Below are 16,665 nucleotides of genomic sequence, written 5' to 3' on the forward strand. Positions count from 1 at the left end.
TATTTAATACTAGGGGGCTCAGCCCCCTGCTCACTTCACTCGCCCATCCCCGGGTTTGGTTAACCGGAAATACAATTTAAAGTGATTGATTGAAAATGAATGAAATGAAAATAACATTTTTTATTTCTTGATATTTGCCAGTAATAAAGCTGTAGTGAATGAGTTATTCCTCCTCCCCCCTGGGGCACGCTACGCGCCAGCCACTTCACATCTCTGCCTCTCACGTTGTGAAGAGGGGGGCTGAACGCTCCCCTAGAAGATGCGGTCGGTCCTCCAAAACCCCCTCTTAAACAGTGATACAATGGGAAACAAAAGCAATTTTTTGCCTCTGCTATGCTCGATCAGCTGGCTTGCTGCTGCTTGTGCCGTGTTGCATGATCTGCATGTTGCGCTGCGCAAAGATCATTTAAAAGCCTGTACAGCAGCTGTCCTCCTTGTCTCGCGGGACGTTAAAGTGTCTCTGAGAACATCACGTCTCGACCCAAGATTTTTTTATTATAATAGAGAGACATTTTCAAAAATCTCTAAAATCTTTTTTTTCCACTTTGTCACTCTGGGGTATTTGAGTGTAGCTTTATGATGAAAAAATTAAAACAATTTTAGGATAATGTTGAAACATAACAAAATGTGAAAAAAAATGATGGAGTCTGAATACTTTTTGAAGGTGCTATATATATATGTTCCCTTATATTATTCTTATGGTTACATTTACTACTGTTATTGTTACTTTATTATGCTATTGTGTAATATTACTTCCATTATGTTAAGTACAGTCATTTTATTGTTCCATTAGTATACAAACACGCACACTTGAGTCAATTTAACATCACCAATCCACTTAAGCTGCTTTCCTGCATCCCTGCTGAGGATAAAATGGGTTTAGAACAGGGGTGGGCAAATTCATTCCTGGAGGGCCGCAGTGGCTGCGGGTTTTTGTTCCAACCCAGTTGCTTAATTAGAAAACAATCCTTGCCAATAATTACATTTCATGGCTTGTTAGTGCTTTAACTCTGCTATGTCAAGTCATTCTCATTTTCTAGATTTTTTTTTCCATTCTAAGGATATCATCCAAATACTTTGAAGTGTAAAACAGATGGGTAATTCTCAGTCCTTCACTTTTTGCTCTTCTCATTCCTTCCAAGTATTTAATTAAACCAAATAGTGCACGATAAATACACGCAGGTGTAAAGGGTAACAAGCAAAATGGATAACTGCTGGTTTCTTTTGTCATTTGCATCTTATTGCTAATAAGGAGCAATGAAAAACCAAGAACGCAGCTGTTTAAGACTTAAATAAGCAATAAGGGTTCATAATCTTAACGAGGGAGATAACTAAAATGAAGCAGAAGATGTTTCTAGAGCAATAAGTGCTTCTTATTAAGCAACTGGGTTGGAAGAAAAACCTGCAGCCACTGCGGCCCTCCAGGAATGACTTTTCCCACCCCTGGTTTAGAAGATGGATAAATGCATTTTTATATAAACATACTGTAGATTTCTACTTAATTTATGACTTTTTACTAGTATGTGATTGTACAAAACAATAAAAAAACAGAGAGTTACATATTGAATTTCAATACACTAGCCATAATGACAATAATTAGGCAGTCTATTCTATTCAACTACTGACAATGCTTTTTTTGAACACAATTAATTTAGAGATTGGGTCAAAATATAGGAGAGAAGAAAATAACATATTTCATTAGAAAGAACAGAAAGGTATTGTGGCTTTACAGAAGAATAACAGTTGCACGGTAAAAGTGTACACAGTACTGTACCAGCGACAATTCATACACAGTATAGTGCTACTGTGAATACAGAAATCACTCATTTACCTCTTTTTGTTCAGCCTCATTTTTGGGTTCATGATTTTGATAATATGACTCATAAGTCAGCAGTGTCATGAAGAGAGAAGCACATGTCATCTGTCTGGAAGGAGGTTCTGCACAGTGAAACACCTATTAATTGAAAATAATCCATTAATAAACTTCCTACATATGAGATTACACTAAATAACCTTTATTAATCCACAGGAGGAATTTAGATGCACACAGCGGCAGAAGCATAAAAAAACAAAGTTACAGACTCACAGGACAAATAATACAATCAACCGATAGGTAGATAAATATATAATGTAAATTGATAAGAACAGCAAAATTAAAAAGAGTATGAGCATTTAGTTTAGAACATTGAGAAGAAGAAAACTGAATTTTCCAGATAGAAAAGAGACTAGAATGTGGCTAAAAGTGCTGCAAGACAGCACAATTTCATGATGGCATCTAACTTTTCCACCATTCTCTTTTCCACAACCACTTCCAGTGTGTCCAGGGTCAGCCCTATGATAGAACAGTTTGTTTAGGCATTACGAATATCACAAAAAGATAAAACCATAAAAAAATACACAAGCACTGCTGCAGTAATGACGTTTCCTGGTTTACGGTTTATTGTTTAAGCCAAGCATGAGCCAGTTTCCTAAGGCCACACATATTGCCATCTCCACTGTCATAAACAATGCTGTGTTACAATAAGTCAAACTATTGCTAGAGCAATCTCTTACCTGCAGCAAGTGTTGTAGCAGCTCAGCCTGTCTCTCACCATGCCGTATGCAGCCTTCTGCCAGCTCTATGATCACGCCAATGTGTTTAGCAGCAAACACAGACTCCAGCTCATGGACCATCTCGTCAAATATTTGTCGAAACTAATTTCAGGACAGGTATTATTACAAAAGCAGATTTAATACAAAATGAACAACTTACTATGGGTTTTCTACTTCCAAAATCTCACAGTTACATTATAAAAGACATACTTTCCATTTTCCCATTAAACTACTCCTCTATTTGTCATGCTGTATAAGACTATCAAATGAATAATTCCTCATATCAGTAAACAACTTATTAGTGACTCTAACTTAAAGTAACCAGTGGCATGTTACTGTGCGATCATCTTTGTAGAATTTTCAGATTGGAGAAGTTCTGACACAAAAATATGTCATTATTCCTTCTATTACTGATATGATGCAAACTGTTGTAAAGAAAGGTTTTTACCAGTTTTGGACTTGGTGCCGAACCCACAATTCTTTGTACAGGGAAGTTTGCAATTGGATGCTGTGCCAAGGATACCAGATGTCCTTTAAAATGATTCTCATATAATGTACGAAACAGTGGCTTCTGAGAAACTTCAACAATGTTTTCAATCAGGCGGCTTGAAGTACGATCTTTGAAGAAGACCTGGAGATTCCTGATGATGGAAACAACAAAATTATGGCCACCCAAGTCATAGTCTTATTTAATACTGACTGTAGTTACTGTGCCCTTCAATTTTACATTCATGCTACCCCAGTACCTGCAGTCTGATCCTTGGTTGAGAGAAGTCAAGTAGTCCAGCATGCCCTGGCCAAGTTTTTGGCAAAGCTTTGGAAACCGAACATGACAAACTTTCAGAATGGTTTGGAAAACTGGACTTGCAGAACCATTGGTCAAGAAGACTGAAAAAGACACATGTAAGTAAGCAATAAAGATACTACGGAAGATATTTTTGGCATTTTATTTACTATGCCATTTTACATTAGTGGCAAGCTCTCTGGAAGCAGCTAAAACATTAACAATTATTTCTCCCTGACTAGAAATGTGAAATGGGGTTTGATATTAATTTATGTAACATATTGCATGCAGAACACAGAATTAAAGCTTAGACCTAAGAGTAGGTGGAGGAAGAATGAACTTTAAGTTACATAATCTGAGGATTTAACAGTCAACCTTGAATCATTTTGAACGTGCAAGCAGCTGGAAAATGAAATGAACAAGCAAAAAAAAAAAATTAGCTAAGGAACTATCTACAGTATGTAAATGCAACATGATATTGAGGAAAATATTCATGTTGAAAGATGTTATCAGTATTGGTCACCATATAAGAAAATGCTTCTAATAATTCATATGGATGAACATCAAAAAAGTTGGAAAAGGACAGAAGAATGGTACAATTGCTAGCATTGCTATTTCACATTTTCAGATGCCTAAGTTTGAATACTGGGTCCAAGTACTGTGCACTGCCTGTTTTGATTTTGCACATCCTTCTCTGTGTGTTCATGGCCCAGCCCAAAGACTTGTAGCTTAGGTTAATCGGTGACTCTGAATTGGTCCCTTATGAGTAAGAATGGGTGTGTTTGTGTAAGTGTGTTTGAGTATGTATGCACAATAGTGTGCCCCACCTAGAACCTAATGAACTCGATAAGTGGATTAGAGAATACATTACAGGATGGAAAACACAGAATAAAAATGCTTACTATTACAGAAAATAGAAAGGACAGAAAAGTCAGGTGGTAGCAGAGATGCCCTATTCATTCATCTGCAAAATACTTTAAGGTTTCTTAAAGTTTTCCTTGCATAATCCAGAAAATGATACTGGAGTTTACTTCAAATAGTATCCACTTTAATAAAAGTTTAAGTGTCAGTGTGTCTGGTTGCTATGTCTCCATCGTTCTAAAGAATGACTTCACATTTTTCGTAGTAAAATGCATTGCGCTTGCCATTCCAATAGATGGGGCATCACAAACATTAACAAATCACATACCAGATGGCATATAACAGAGGCTTATATATTGTATGGTGCACTGCAAATGTCAAAGCTTAAGTTTATATTGACTACTTAGATTTCAACCCTTCTTAGACAGGTAGCACAGCTAGTGTCACATAAATATTCCGTGGCTTCCATTCATTATGTTCAAAAATGTCAGATTTTTTTTTTTGCTTTACAGTGGGTGAAATCTGTATTAGCTAAACCACTATATTTCAATAAGTTAATATAATGTGTAAAGCAACACTTATGGTCACGAAAACCTTTCTGTGAATTTATTTTTGTGCAGTTTTTTGTCACTATGCTGTCATCCGTTGTCATACATTCTGCAGATAAAATCTGAAGTTTTCAGCCTGCACTTACCTTTAGTATGTTTTAAAGATTCTTTGGCAAGCCTCTTAAAAGCTGAACTAAACACCTCAGAGGTAGGGGCATCTTGGAGTCCCATTTCCAAACTCTTTTGACCTGAGGGAAATAAATGAGAAAAAAAACAAAAAATGTGAGAAGGCACAGAGGGGTAAATCCAATTATCTGTTTTGTATATATAACTTCAACAAAATACTCCAATACAAATTAGAACAATGAACTTTGTAAGCAAAAAAAAAAAAAAATATATTTATATAGTGACTCACTATAAACATGAAATTCTGTGAAAAATGATTGCGTTGAGATTAAAAGTCACTGCAGTGAATATTATGAAATCAGGCTTATTTATGTCAGCAGCGAATATTACTAAATAAAGTTTATATTATTCAGTTCTTATAGTACAGTAATCCCTCGCTACTTCGCGGTTCACTTTTCGCGGATTCACGACTTCGCGGGTTTTTAAATACAAGTGATTGCCCGCCTATCGCGGAAGTTATGTTCCAGACCCATCAGCAACAGGAGAAAATCCGCGATATAGAAAGACATTTTAAATAAACATTTTTATAGTTTAAGCCTTAAAATACCCATCCCACATGCTTTAAACACATGTAAACTTATAAAACACACTTTGTTAACACATATGATATGTGGACGTCGGGCTAAGGATATGAGTAACATCTCACTATTATAAAACATTTTAACTTCACGCAAGACAAGACAGTGAGACAGGAAAATTGGTGATGTACAGGCTTTTAAATTATTGACATGCAGAGCGACAAGCAGCACAAAGTCCACTTCTCCTTAGCGTTCATTCAGCTCCCCACCCCCTTGACAATGCGAAGTGGCAGGAGCGTACTGCGCTTCCGGGGAGGGGGGGTTTGAGCGAAGGTGCGTTCAGCTCTCACACACCCCCACACACACTCCTCCTTCCGAACGCGCAGAGTGACAAGCAGGCATTTTGGCAGAAGCAGCACAAAGTCCATTTCTGCTCAGCGTGAGTTCAGCTGCCCCCCTTCACAAAGCGAGTGCAGACACATTGACGTCTGATCGCTGCGTGCAGTGTGCAGTGTTGGTCTGCGGTGTTTAAGAATGTAGAAAGTGTTTAAGAGCATAGAAAGTGTTTATAAGAGCGTGGGAAAGGTTAACAAGAGAGTGAGAAAGGTTTATAAGAGTGTGGGAAGGGTTTATAAAGCCTTAAAATATGTATAAATAATAAAATAAATATAGGTCGCTACTTCGCGGATTTTCACCTATCGCGGGGGGCTCTGGAACGTAACCCCCGCGATAGGCGAGGGATTACTGTACTAGTAATAAAATGTAGAAATAGTTGCCAAAAAAAAAATCCATTTTATATTTCTGCATTAAAGCTGGCACAGTGGTTAGTGCAGCGGGCTCATGGATCCAACATCCTGGGACTGAAATTAGTCACTGTCAGTGTGGAGTCTGCATTCTTCTATGGGTTCTCTGGTTTTCTTCCCAAATCCCTAATGATGTGTTTTAGGGCCAGCTTGGTATTAACCATTAACCTGGGTGGATGTGCTCATGAGTGGGCTCTTCCATGTGCTAATGTACCATCTGGAGTTAGTTCATGTCTTGTGCCCAACTTTGCTAAGAAAGGTTCTGGCCTCCTGCAACCCTGAATTGAATTACATTAGTTTGAGAATGTTATAAGTTACACAATAGACCAGTCTGCCTGCAGGTAATACATTCCCTCTATGTCAGCCTGTTTTCTTCCTTCCATACTCCAAAAGAGGTGGTGCTTGCTCGGTGCTCAAAGCAGAAAGCTTTAGCCCACTCCAATTCAAATATCCCATGTCAGAATATTATTAAGTAGGTTTATAAATGGCATGCTTCAAATAAAAGCAAAAGTAATACATAGTGTAAAAGAAATTAAGGAATTCAACTGAAACTTTAAACGCTAACTTGTTTGCACTGTCACCAGACAGGGTATTGTTGATAACAATATTTCAGTAGCTGTTGTTAAATGTATATGCAAAATATCACTACAAAGGGCAGGGTTCCTGTCCACATTTTGTAGAAAGAGGGTACAACAAGCGTATAGACAGAAATTGCAAAAGGCATATGATGTGCATTCCATTTGCTGATCTTGCATTTAAAATTTGAAGTAGGCAGTGTTGTGCAAGTTCACACCTCACAATATCTAGCTCAAAGTTCAGTTCACACAGATTAAAATGAAAAGATTCACGTTCATAGTTCACCATTTCAATTTTGTATTTTTTAAGGAGTGAGAATAAATGACCCATGAGTTTACCCTAAGTTCTTGTCTATAAGCCGGACTCATGTATTAGCCGGAGACCAAAAATCATACGAATTTTTAAAATAAAATCGTATCATAGATAAGCCGGACTCATGGATAAGCCGAACGTACTATAACCTATAACTAATAGAAGGGAGGGAGGTCAGTGGTCTCACTCGCGCCCATTTAATTTCTTTAAGGGGGGAGAGAGTGTGAGATATTGCCGTCTCTCTCACTCCCCGCATGGCGCGGTTGGAGCGGCCGGAGCGCGTTCTTTCTGCTCTGGGCGTCGCCGAGTCAACACGAGCGCGTAGCGGTCATTTAAATTGTGATTTTATATGTAAGCATATTTAAATATATATCGCGGATTTCTGCGGACAATGGGTCTTTTAATTTCTGGTACATGCTTCCTCAGTTGGTTTGCCCAGTTGATTTCATACAAGGGACGCTATTGGCAGATGGCTGAGAAGCTATCCAGCTTACTTTCTCTCTCTCTCTCTCTCTCTCTTGCTCTGACGTAGGGGGGTGTGAGCAGGGGGGCTGTGTGCAGCTGCTTCCTGAAAGAAATGCTGCACGGAGCTTCGCATACTTAAAAGCTCAAAGGGCACGTATTGATTTTTTTTATCTGTCTCTCTCTATCTCTCTCTCTCTCTCTTCCTCTCTCTTCCTGCTCCTGACAGAGGGGGTGTGAGCTGCCGCCTTCAACAGCTTTGTACCGGCGGTGCTTCGCATACTTAAAAGCCAAAAAACCCTATTGATTTTTTTTTTGACTGCTTGCTTTGCACTCCTTTGAAAAGGAAGATATGTTTGCATTCTTTTAATTGTGAGACAGAACTGTCATCTCTGTCTTGTCATGAAGCACAGTTTAAACTTTTGAAAAAGAGACAAATGTTTGTTTGCAGTGTTTGAATAACGTTCCTGTCTCTCTACAACCTCCTGTGTTTCTGCGCAAATCTGTGACCCAAGCATGACAATATAAAAATAACCATATAAACATATGGTTTCTACTTCGCGGATATTCTTATTTCGCGGGTGGCTCTGGAACGCAACCCCCGCGATGGATGTATAAGCCGGACTTATGTATAAGCCGATATTCTATTTTTTCATTTTCACAACTTTTTTCCTTAGATAAGCCGCGGCTTATTGACAAGAACTTAGGGTACTTTTTTCAATATTACATGCCTTATAATAGGTTATTAGGGTGTTCTTGAATAAAATACAATAATTATGAAGACTTTATTTAAATATACTTTATTGAGTTATACCGAGCAACAAACACATATAACCATATATGCTAATATCCTCCTGGTCAAAAAAGAAATTAAATAGATGCAAGTACAAATTACAATGAGGACTGATTGATGTCATTTATGTTAGGTAGAATGCCTAGAGGGGGTTGGGTGGTCTCGTGGCCTGGAACCCCTGCAGATTTTATTTTTTCTCCAGCCGTCTGGAGTTTTTTTTTTTTTCTGTCCTCCCTGGCCATCGGACCTTACTTTTACTCTATGTTAATTAGTGTTCCCTTATTTTAATTCTTATTTTGTCTTTTTTTTTTCTCTTTCTTCATCATGTAAAGCACTTTGAGCTACATTATTTGAATGAAAATGTGCTATACAAATAAATGTCGTTGTTGTATTTCCAACCGTGTGACACAAATGGTGGCTGTGGAACCAGCATGTAGGTGAACTAACCTGTTACGCTGCTGGTCAAAATTCGTGTCACATATTTCATGTCCAACGGGGAAAAATATAAAGTGGCCTCGCAAAGTACAACGTTTTCCTAAAAGAGAAAGTGGGGCTTCACCACATGCTCATGTCAGCGGTGGTACTGGTTAAGCACAAGCAGGCAGACACAGACAGTGCCTATTTGATTTTAAGTTATTTTTTCCAAATACAAATGCATGGTAAAAAATGGGTACGATATAAATATTCGTAAAAATCCACTATTTGTGCTTATCCAAATACCGTATTCGGATTCGGCTCCACCCCTACATTACAGGGTAAGGCAAAACATTTAACCTGGACCTAAACCAGATCCAGACTGTCACATAACACTGAACTAGCTCACGTTCAAGTTCTTCACTTGCAAATACGTTACGTTAAGTTCACCGTTCTTAGAAAAATGAACTTGTTCAATGAACGCCCTCTTTTGAACTAGGTCATGCACAACACTAGAAGTAGGCAGCACTGATCACTTATCGACTTATCATAATTTTAAAAAACAGAACATTACTTGTCTATTTTCTGATGCGGTGCCACCCCCACACATTCACTCCCCATTATTAGATGGTAGGAAGCTACAGCCACCAAGGCAGAAACTTAGATTGGATGGCATGTCAGTCTACCTTGGGTCTCTCTCTCTCAGGCACCTACATTGATTAATATTAAGACCATTTTAGTGGTGCCAGATATCTTAATATACAAACTTTCCAGATGGGGTAGTTAACCAAATTACTAAAAGAAAACCCACTTGAATATCCTGAGAACATGCAAATGTTATACAGACACTGATCAGATTTGGTTTCTAATCCACATCCATATAGCTATGACGCAACAGCTCTACACGTCATCTAACTGTAATCACTATCCCCATAATATAAAGTGGAACTGTGAAAAGAGAAAACAAAACAAAATAAAAATCTATGACAGAAGCAAAATGTTTGTCTTCAAAAGATGTTTTACACCTTCAGACCTAATCACTTCAAATTCTGAGATTTACCAATGACGACAGGATTAAAAAAAAAAAAAAAAAAAAGACTGGAATGGAAGGAATTGGGGAAAATGATTCACCGTGTTAGGCCTGATAACAAGTGTGTTAAATCTGAACAACAGAAACAGCATTCTCACATCTTGATACCAAAGTTATTAGACATGATATTACGTCTATGCTTAGAGCACACTTAAAAGTGTCAGATTAAAACACCAAATTAATGTAATTACCTATAGCTCGCACAGGCTTTAAAGCATACAGACCTTCTTTCTGAGTAATAAAATATGAGACTATTTATTTACCTATGGTACTGAAGGATGTGTACAGGTTGGTGCTTTTTTTAAAATTTCTTAATTTTAAAATTAATAGGCAACAAAACAGGTACTTACCTTTAATGTTTGAATCTTCCAGGAGTACCCCTCCCAACACTTGCACCAATGCACGTACCACAAATGAGCCATGTGTGTGCTTGCAGAAAGTTGGCAGCTTGGTTATCACTTCAGATGTAAGCCGTAGAATGTGATGTTCTAACACTTCCCAGTCTGCTGAGGCTTCAGAATCATCTAGATGATAAAGATATGTAAACATAAATCCATAATACAGCTCCTAGAACCAAATTATGCACCCTGCATTTACATCTACTTCTATATTAAGTCAAAAACCTAAACAGACCCCACAGTTTTATAATTATATGTATAATAAAATACATTTACAAAATATATTTTTTGTAATACAGTCATGTGAAAAAAGAAGTACACCCAGTTCTATGGTTTTATGTACCAGGAGATAATTAAAATTCATCTGGTTCTTACCAGGTTCTAAAATTATTTAAATCTAACCTCAGGTGTAAAACACCACACGACAAATATATAATGACACATTGAAATCTAACAAATATGAAGCTAAGATGGAGAAGCCAAGTTTGTGCAGCAGTATCTTTGGCTGCAATAACTTGAAGTAATCATTTTCTGTCTGACTCTATCAGTCTCTCACATTGTTGTGGAGGAACTTTGGCCCACTCTTCTTTACAACTTTGCTTCAGTTCATTCATTTATGCACAGCAGTCTTCATCTCATAGTATTTCAATCAGGTTGAGGTTTCAGCTTTGATTGTGCCATTGCATTTTTCAGTCATTCTGTCATAGATTTGCTGGTGTGCTTGGGATCATTGTCCTGTTGCATGCACCAATTTTGGCCAAGCTTTAGCTGACAGACAAATGGCCTCACGTTTGACTCCAGAATACTTTGGTATGCAGAGGAATTTATGGTCGACTCAATGACTGCAAGGCATCCAGGTCCTTTGGCTGCAAAATAAGCCCAAATGATTTCCCATCCACCATCGTGCTTGACAGTTGGTGTGAGGTGTTTATGCTGATGTGCTGTGTTTGGTTTTCATGGAAAGTGGTGCTGTGCATTATGGCCAGACATCTCCACTTTGGTCTTGTCTGTGGTTAGTTCAGATGCGACTTTGCAAACCTAAGCCATGCTGCCATTTTCTTTTTAGAGAGAAGGGGCTTTTTCCTGACAAACAAGTCATACTTGTTCAGCACTTTTCTAATTGTTCTGTCATGAACTTTAACTTTTAACAAGCTAACTGAGGCCTGTGCAGTCTCAGACATAGCTGTTGGGTTTTTTTGCAATTTCCCTGAGCACTGCACAGGCTGACCATGGGGGAAAGATAGATAGATAGATAGATACATAGATAGATAAATAGATACTTTATTAATCCCAAGGGTAGAGAAAAGCCAAGCAAAATGACACCTTTTATTGGCTAACTAAAAAGATTACAATATGCAAGTTTTCGAGGCATCTCAGGCCCCTTCTTCAGGCAAGATGTAATCAAGATTAAAATCAAGATGTAAAGCAAGATTACATCTTGCCTGAAGAAGGGGCCTGAGTTGCCTCGAAAGCTTGCATATTGTAATCTTTTTAGTTAGCCAATAAAAGGTGTCATTTTGCTTGGCTTTTCTCTACATTTATAATGGCTAACGTGGTACAACACCTTAATCCCAAGGGGAAATTCACATACTCCAGCAGCACCATACTGATAAAGAAAATATTAAATTAAAGAGTGATAACAATGCAGGTACACACACAGACAATAACTTTGTATAATGTTAACGTTTACCACCCCGGGTGGAATTGAAGAGTCACATAGTGTGGGGGAGGAACGATCTCCTCAGTCTGTCAGTGGAGCAGGATTTTGACAGCAGTCTGTCACTGAAGCTGCTCCTCTGTCTGGAGATGATACTGTTCAGTGGATTCTCCATGATTGACAGGAGCCTGCTCAGTGCCCATCGCTCTGCCACAGATGTCAAACTGTCCAGCTCCGTGCCTACAATACAGCCTGCCTTCCTCACCAGTTTGTCCAGGCGTGAGGCATCCCTCTTCTTTATGCTGCCTCCCCAGCACACCACCGCGTAGAAGAGGGCGCTTGCCACAACCATCTGGTAGAACATCTGCAGCATCTTATTGCAGATGTTGAAAGACGTCAGCCTTCTAAAGAAGTATAGTTGGCTCTGTCCTTTCTTACACAGAGCATCAGTATTGGCAGTCCAGTCCAATTTATCATCCACCTGCACTCCCAGGTATTTATAGGTCTGCACACTCTGCACACAGTCACCTCTGATGATCACGGGGTCCATGAGGGGCCTGGGCCTCCTAAAATCCACCACCAGCTCCTTGGTTTTGCTGGTGTTCAGTTGTAGGTGGTTTGAGTCACACCATTTAACAAAGTCCTTGATGAGGTTCCTGTACTCCTCCTCCTGCCCACTCCTGATGCAGCCCACGATAGCAGTGTCGTCAGTGAACTTTTGCACGAGGCAGGACTCCGAGTTGTATTGGAAGTCAGATGTATATAGGCTGAACAGGACCGGAGAAAGTACAGTCCCCTGTGGCGCTCCTGTGTTGCTGACCACAATGTCAGACAAATTGCTGGGATGTCCGCTCATGGGAAGATTGGCAACTGTCTTGATTGTTTTCCATTTGTTAATAATCTTTCTCACTGTAAAATGATGGACTTCAAATTGTTTGTAAATGGCCTTATAACCCTTCCCTGATTGATGAACAGCAACAATTTCTTCTCTAAGATCATTGCTGATGTCCTTCCTCCTTTGCATTGCATTAACACATACCTGAAAGCTACAAACCAGCAAACTGCCAAAACTTCTGCTTTTATTGAGGCGGTCACACTTGTTGATGATCAATTAATTGGGTGCATTTCATCAGCAGCACCTGGCTGCTGCTTATCCTCTTAATTTTTATCACAGCAGTAAGAGTAAACTTAATTTTTCATGCACTGTTGCTGTATTTTGGCTTAGTTTTTGTTAACTAAATAATGACAAGGTGTAAAGTTTCATGTGCTGTTGTTCATCTGAGGTTGTATTTACCTAATTGTAAGACCTACTGAGGACTTGATGATTTTTTTTATGTCCTGATAAGTAAAACTTTAGAATTGAAAGAGGATGTGCTTTCTTTTTTACATAACTATATATACCTATACACACACTTACACACAAGTAAACTATAACAGGTTCTCTTGACCTACTCCTGAACTCAGGATAACACAGAGAAAGGCCAAGAATACAAACATTTTTTTTTTTTTTTTAAATACTAATAAAACGGAATGAATGGGGATTTAAAAAAAAAAAAAGTACAAAATAATATTAGAAAACAACAAATATCTATAGTCACTCTGGGATTAACCATAAAGGTTACTCTCCTAGCTAATTTTTGGACCTTGTCATCACCTTTTTACTAGGCCAATGTCTCTCAAGAAGTCAAATTTCCCCTTGCATTTGTGAATTTCTCCTTGGGAATTAATAAAGTATGTATCTATCTATCTATCTAAAAGTATGAACTGAAGAGAAAAACCAAAACTATTCTGGTTTTATCATTAATTCTTTTTTGTTTTAGTTACTTTGGGATTATTGTCTTTTTGTATTTGAAATTTTTATTTCAATTAAAATTATATTTTTACTAGTTCTGGCTTTAGTCTTAGTTTTCATGAACCCTAATAACGCTGTACCATTCACTGATCACTAATTGCCGTTCAACAGCATTGTAAGGAATTGTGGTATTGATGCGCATTTCAGGTAAGTAGTGTCCCAGCAACAACTCAAAAACCAAAGACCAAATTGTCTGGAGGTGTTCTTGACATTATAAGGCTAGTTTTAGTAAAAAAAAAATTGAACAATTTTAAAATATAGGGTTTTTTTTGCTATCCAATTTTTAATATTATAATGACTCAAAACAAGGTCATTTTCATTTTACGCTGGAAAATAGCTTTAATACAATATGAGAACCATTTCTGTGCAACTTAAATTTATGGAGATATAGCCAAATTCATAAACCCCCAATAAGTTCAAACTTTGTTAGCTTAAAGCGCCCTTAATATTGATCCAAGACACATGCAATTTTAGTTCCATGGGTTACTCATATAATCAAATCAGCAGGTCAAGTTTCCGTTAAATCTGTGACGATGACATCCAAAAGTGTGATTATTTGACAAGGAATTACCCATTATATACACATACACACATTATATAGTGATACTACTTTGTTTTTAACAACAGGAGGTACAAATAATTAATATTTACCTTGAGTCTTTCTTAATCTGTATATTTGTTGCAGCACAGTCTCCATGATATGTGCACCACAGCAGTGACAGACTAGAGGTTCAAAATGAGACTCTTCACTCCCTTTGCTCAGTTCATTTTCTAATTCTTTTAATAGCTGACATAGTTGGTTGCATGAAGCCAGTGGAAGGAGTCTCTGAAGAACATGACTTCCAGATGAATCCATTGAAAGAGGTACAGCCTGCCCATTAACCTCCGAGAAGACATTGGCAACAAACAGCTCTAGGAAAGTAAAACACAGTTTTTGGTGACAGATTTTAAATCTACTATGAGAAAATAAACTATATTTTTAGGACAGGTCAGACAGAAATGCTACACTGAAGGGGACAAAGTACCTTGATGGACAAACAAGTCACAGGGAACTATGAAAGAACTGGCAGATGGCAATGCCAGTGTATAGAATTTACCAACTGGCAAGCTTTTAAAACACAAAGACAAGCTTACCTCTTTCTTCATCAGTGGTGAAGTCTTCTTCCAGCCTTTCTGAAACTCTTCGGAAATATCCTCTACTGAGAGGGTCTAATTTTTTAATATGGGATTGCTCCTCTTTATCTGTTGGCTTCACCATTTGCTTTTTTCGCTTCCCTTTCTTAAAAGATGTTGTTTTCTCCTTGGTATCTTTTTTAAAATGTCTCTTTACATTGTCTTTGCATTCTGGATTCATCCTTCTCCACAAATATCCCACAAACAGTAGACTGGGCCAGTGGTTCTTTTATCTGTTGGGAGTTGCAGATATGAAAATAAGGAACTGTAAACACATGCATAAATACATTACTTAATACTTAAGAAAAATTAACATGTCACACAATCAAGTTATATTTTCATGGTCCTACCTTGAGCAACCCTGACTTCCATCAGATGTCACACAGTTTTAAAGCAAAGTTTAAATGTGTGTATACTATTTGAATGGCCATCTGTTACAAATAGTTTACCAATTTTGCATGTATGTTCTTTGCTTAAAGTGAAACTCACTGAAAAACTAGAAAGCTTAAATTCTGACAGACTCTGGGACAACAAAACCTAGTCTTCCAATGTTGGAATTGCCTTCTGGACCGGAAAAGTTTTAGAAGCCTGAAATTAAAGAAGATGAGAATCAGGGTTGAGTGGTGGGAACTAAACTGGAGTCGGTTATTACTTTTGCAGAATTAAACATGGAAAAAAACTAATTTTCAATATGTAATTTTCATATGAGGGCTATTTATAAGATTGTTGGAAAGAAATGAAATCATTGGCCTTTCTGTGGGATGAAAATCATCATAAAAAGATCAGCAGTCCATGAATGATGACATTCCAATACCAGTGTCTTTCAACATCAGATAATGGAAGAAGATTGTTATATTTTCGCTCAGCCCTATTGGTTTTATTACTGATGTAATGGTGTACATGTTTATTTTTACTTTGTTGGTTGTTACTGCTGTATACTGTAATTATCATGAACTGAACAATCTTCTATTACATTGTGCTATCTCCATATTCATAAAGTGTCTTGTAATGCTAATGCTCTATTAAATACATCACAGAATACAGTATATATCAATCAACTTTTTTTTATATGTATATAGCAATCATTTCTGTGATGTTATAGGTGTCACGTTTTAGGCAGCTTTCTACACAAAATATATATGTGCTCACTCTCCATTTTCTGTTCTTAAATTAAGCTCCTAGCCCTATTATTTTATGAATTATACTGAACATCCAAAATAGGGATATATTGGACAGCCTTTAGGAGCAACCTGAGACATAACAAAGAAAACAATCTTAAATGGGATACTAGCCCATCACAGATTACACTAATTTAAAATGGGCTACTTTTGACTCAACAAATTAATCTGCACATCCTTTCTGTGTGGTAGTAAATCATGAGGAGAAACTGCAGATTCTACACAATATGTGAATAGGCTGGGATTTCAGCCCAGGGGCCTTGTGTGTAAAACTTGCTTACACTTTGAAACAATTTTTAAGCCACTTCTTATGCAAAAGTCAGGATTACTAAAACATGGCAAGCTTCAACATCTGTAAGACTTTTCTGGTATTTATCTGGTGTCCTCCAGGAGGCAGGACATGGAAGTGAGCAGAAAATCTTGTTTCATTGCGCATTTCGGTGATGAGTTTACATTCTGATGTCCATC

At 37.7% G+C, this 16,665-nt stretch overlaps 1 protein-coding gene across 1 annotated transcript in view; it reads right to left on the minus strand.

Moving 5' to 3' along the window:
* Positions 1 to 16,665, minus strand: part of LOC114645843 (nucleolar protein 9) — a 45,359-nt gene that overhangs the window by 23,960 nt on the left and 4,734 nt on the right. The window contains exons 2-9 of the mRNA XM_028793710.2: positions 14,981 to 15,252; positions 14,498 to 14,758; positions 10,290 to 10,463; positions 4,932 to 5,033; positions 3,339 to 3,480; positions 3,041 to 3,233; positions 2,554 to 2,694; positions 1,832 to 1,954 (exon numbers count right to left, since the gene is read on the minus strand). Of these exons, the coding sequence (XP_028649543.2) occupies positions 1,832 to 1,954; positions 2,554 to 2,694; positions 3,041 to 3,233; positions 3,339 to 3,480; positions 4,932 to 5,033; positions 10,290 to 10,463; positions 14,498 to 14,758; positions 14,981 to 15,200 (1,356 nt within the window). The 5' untranslated portion in view covers positions 15,201 to 15,252. The remainder of the gene's footprint in view (positions 1 to 1,831; positions 1,955 to 2,553; positions 2,695 to 3,040; positions 3,234 to 3,338; positions 3,481 to 4,931; positions 5,034 to 10,289; positions 10,464 to 14,497; positions 14,759 to 14,980; positions 15,253 to 16,665) is intronic.

The sequence above is a fragment of the Erpetoichthys calabaricus genome, chromosome 2 (assembly GCF_900747795.2).
Source record: "Erpetoichthys calabaricus chromosome 2, fErpCal1.3, whole genome shotgun sequence".
Lineage (NCBI taxonomy): Eukaryota > Metazoa > Chordata > Cladistia > Polypteriformes > Polypteridae > Erpetoichthys > Erpetoichthys calabaricus.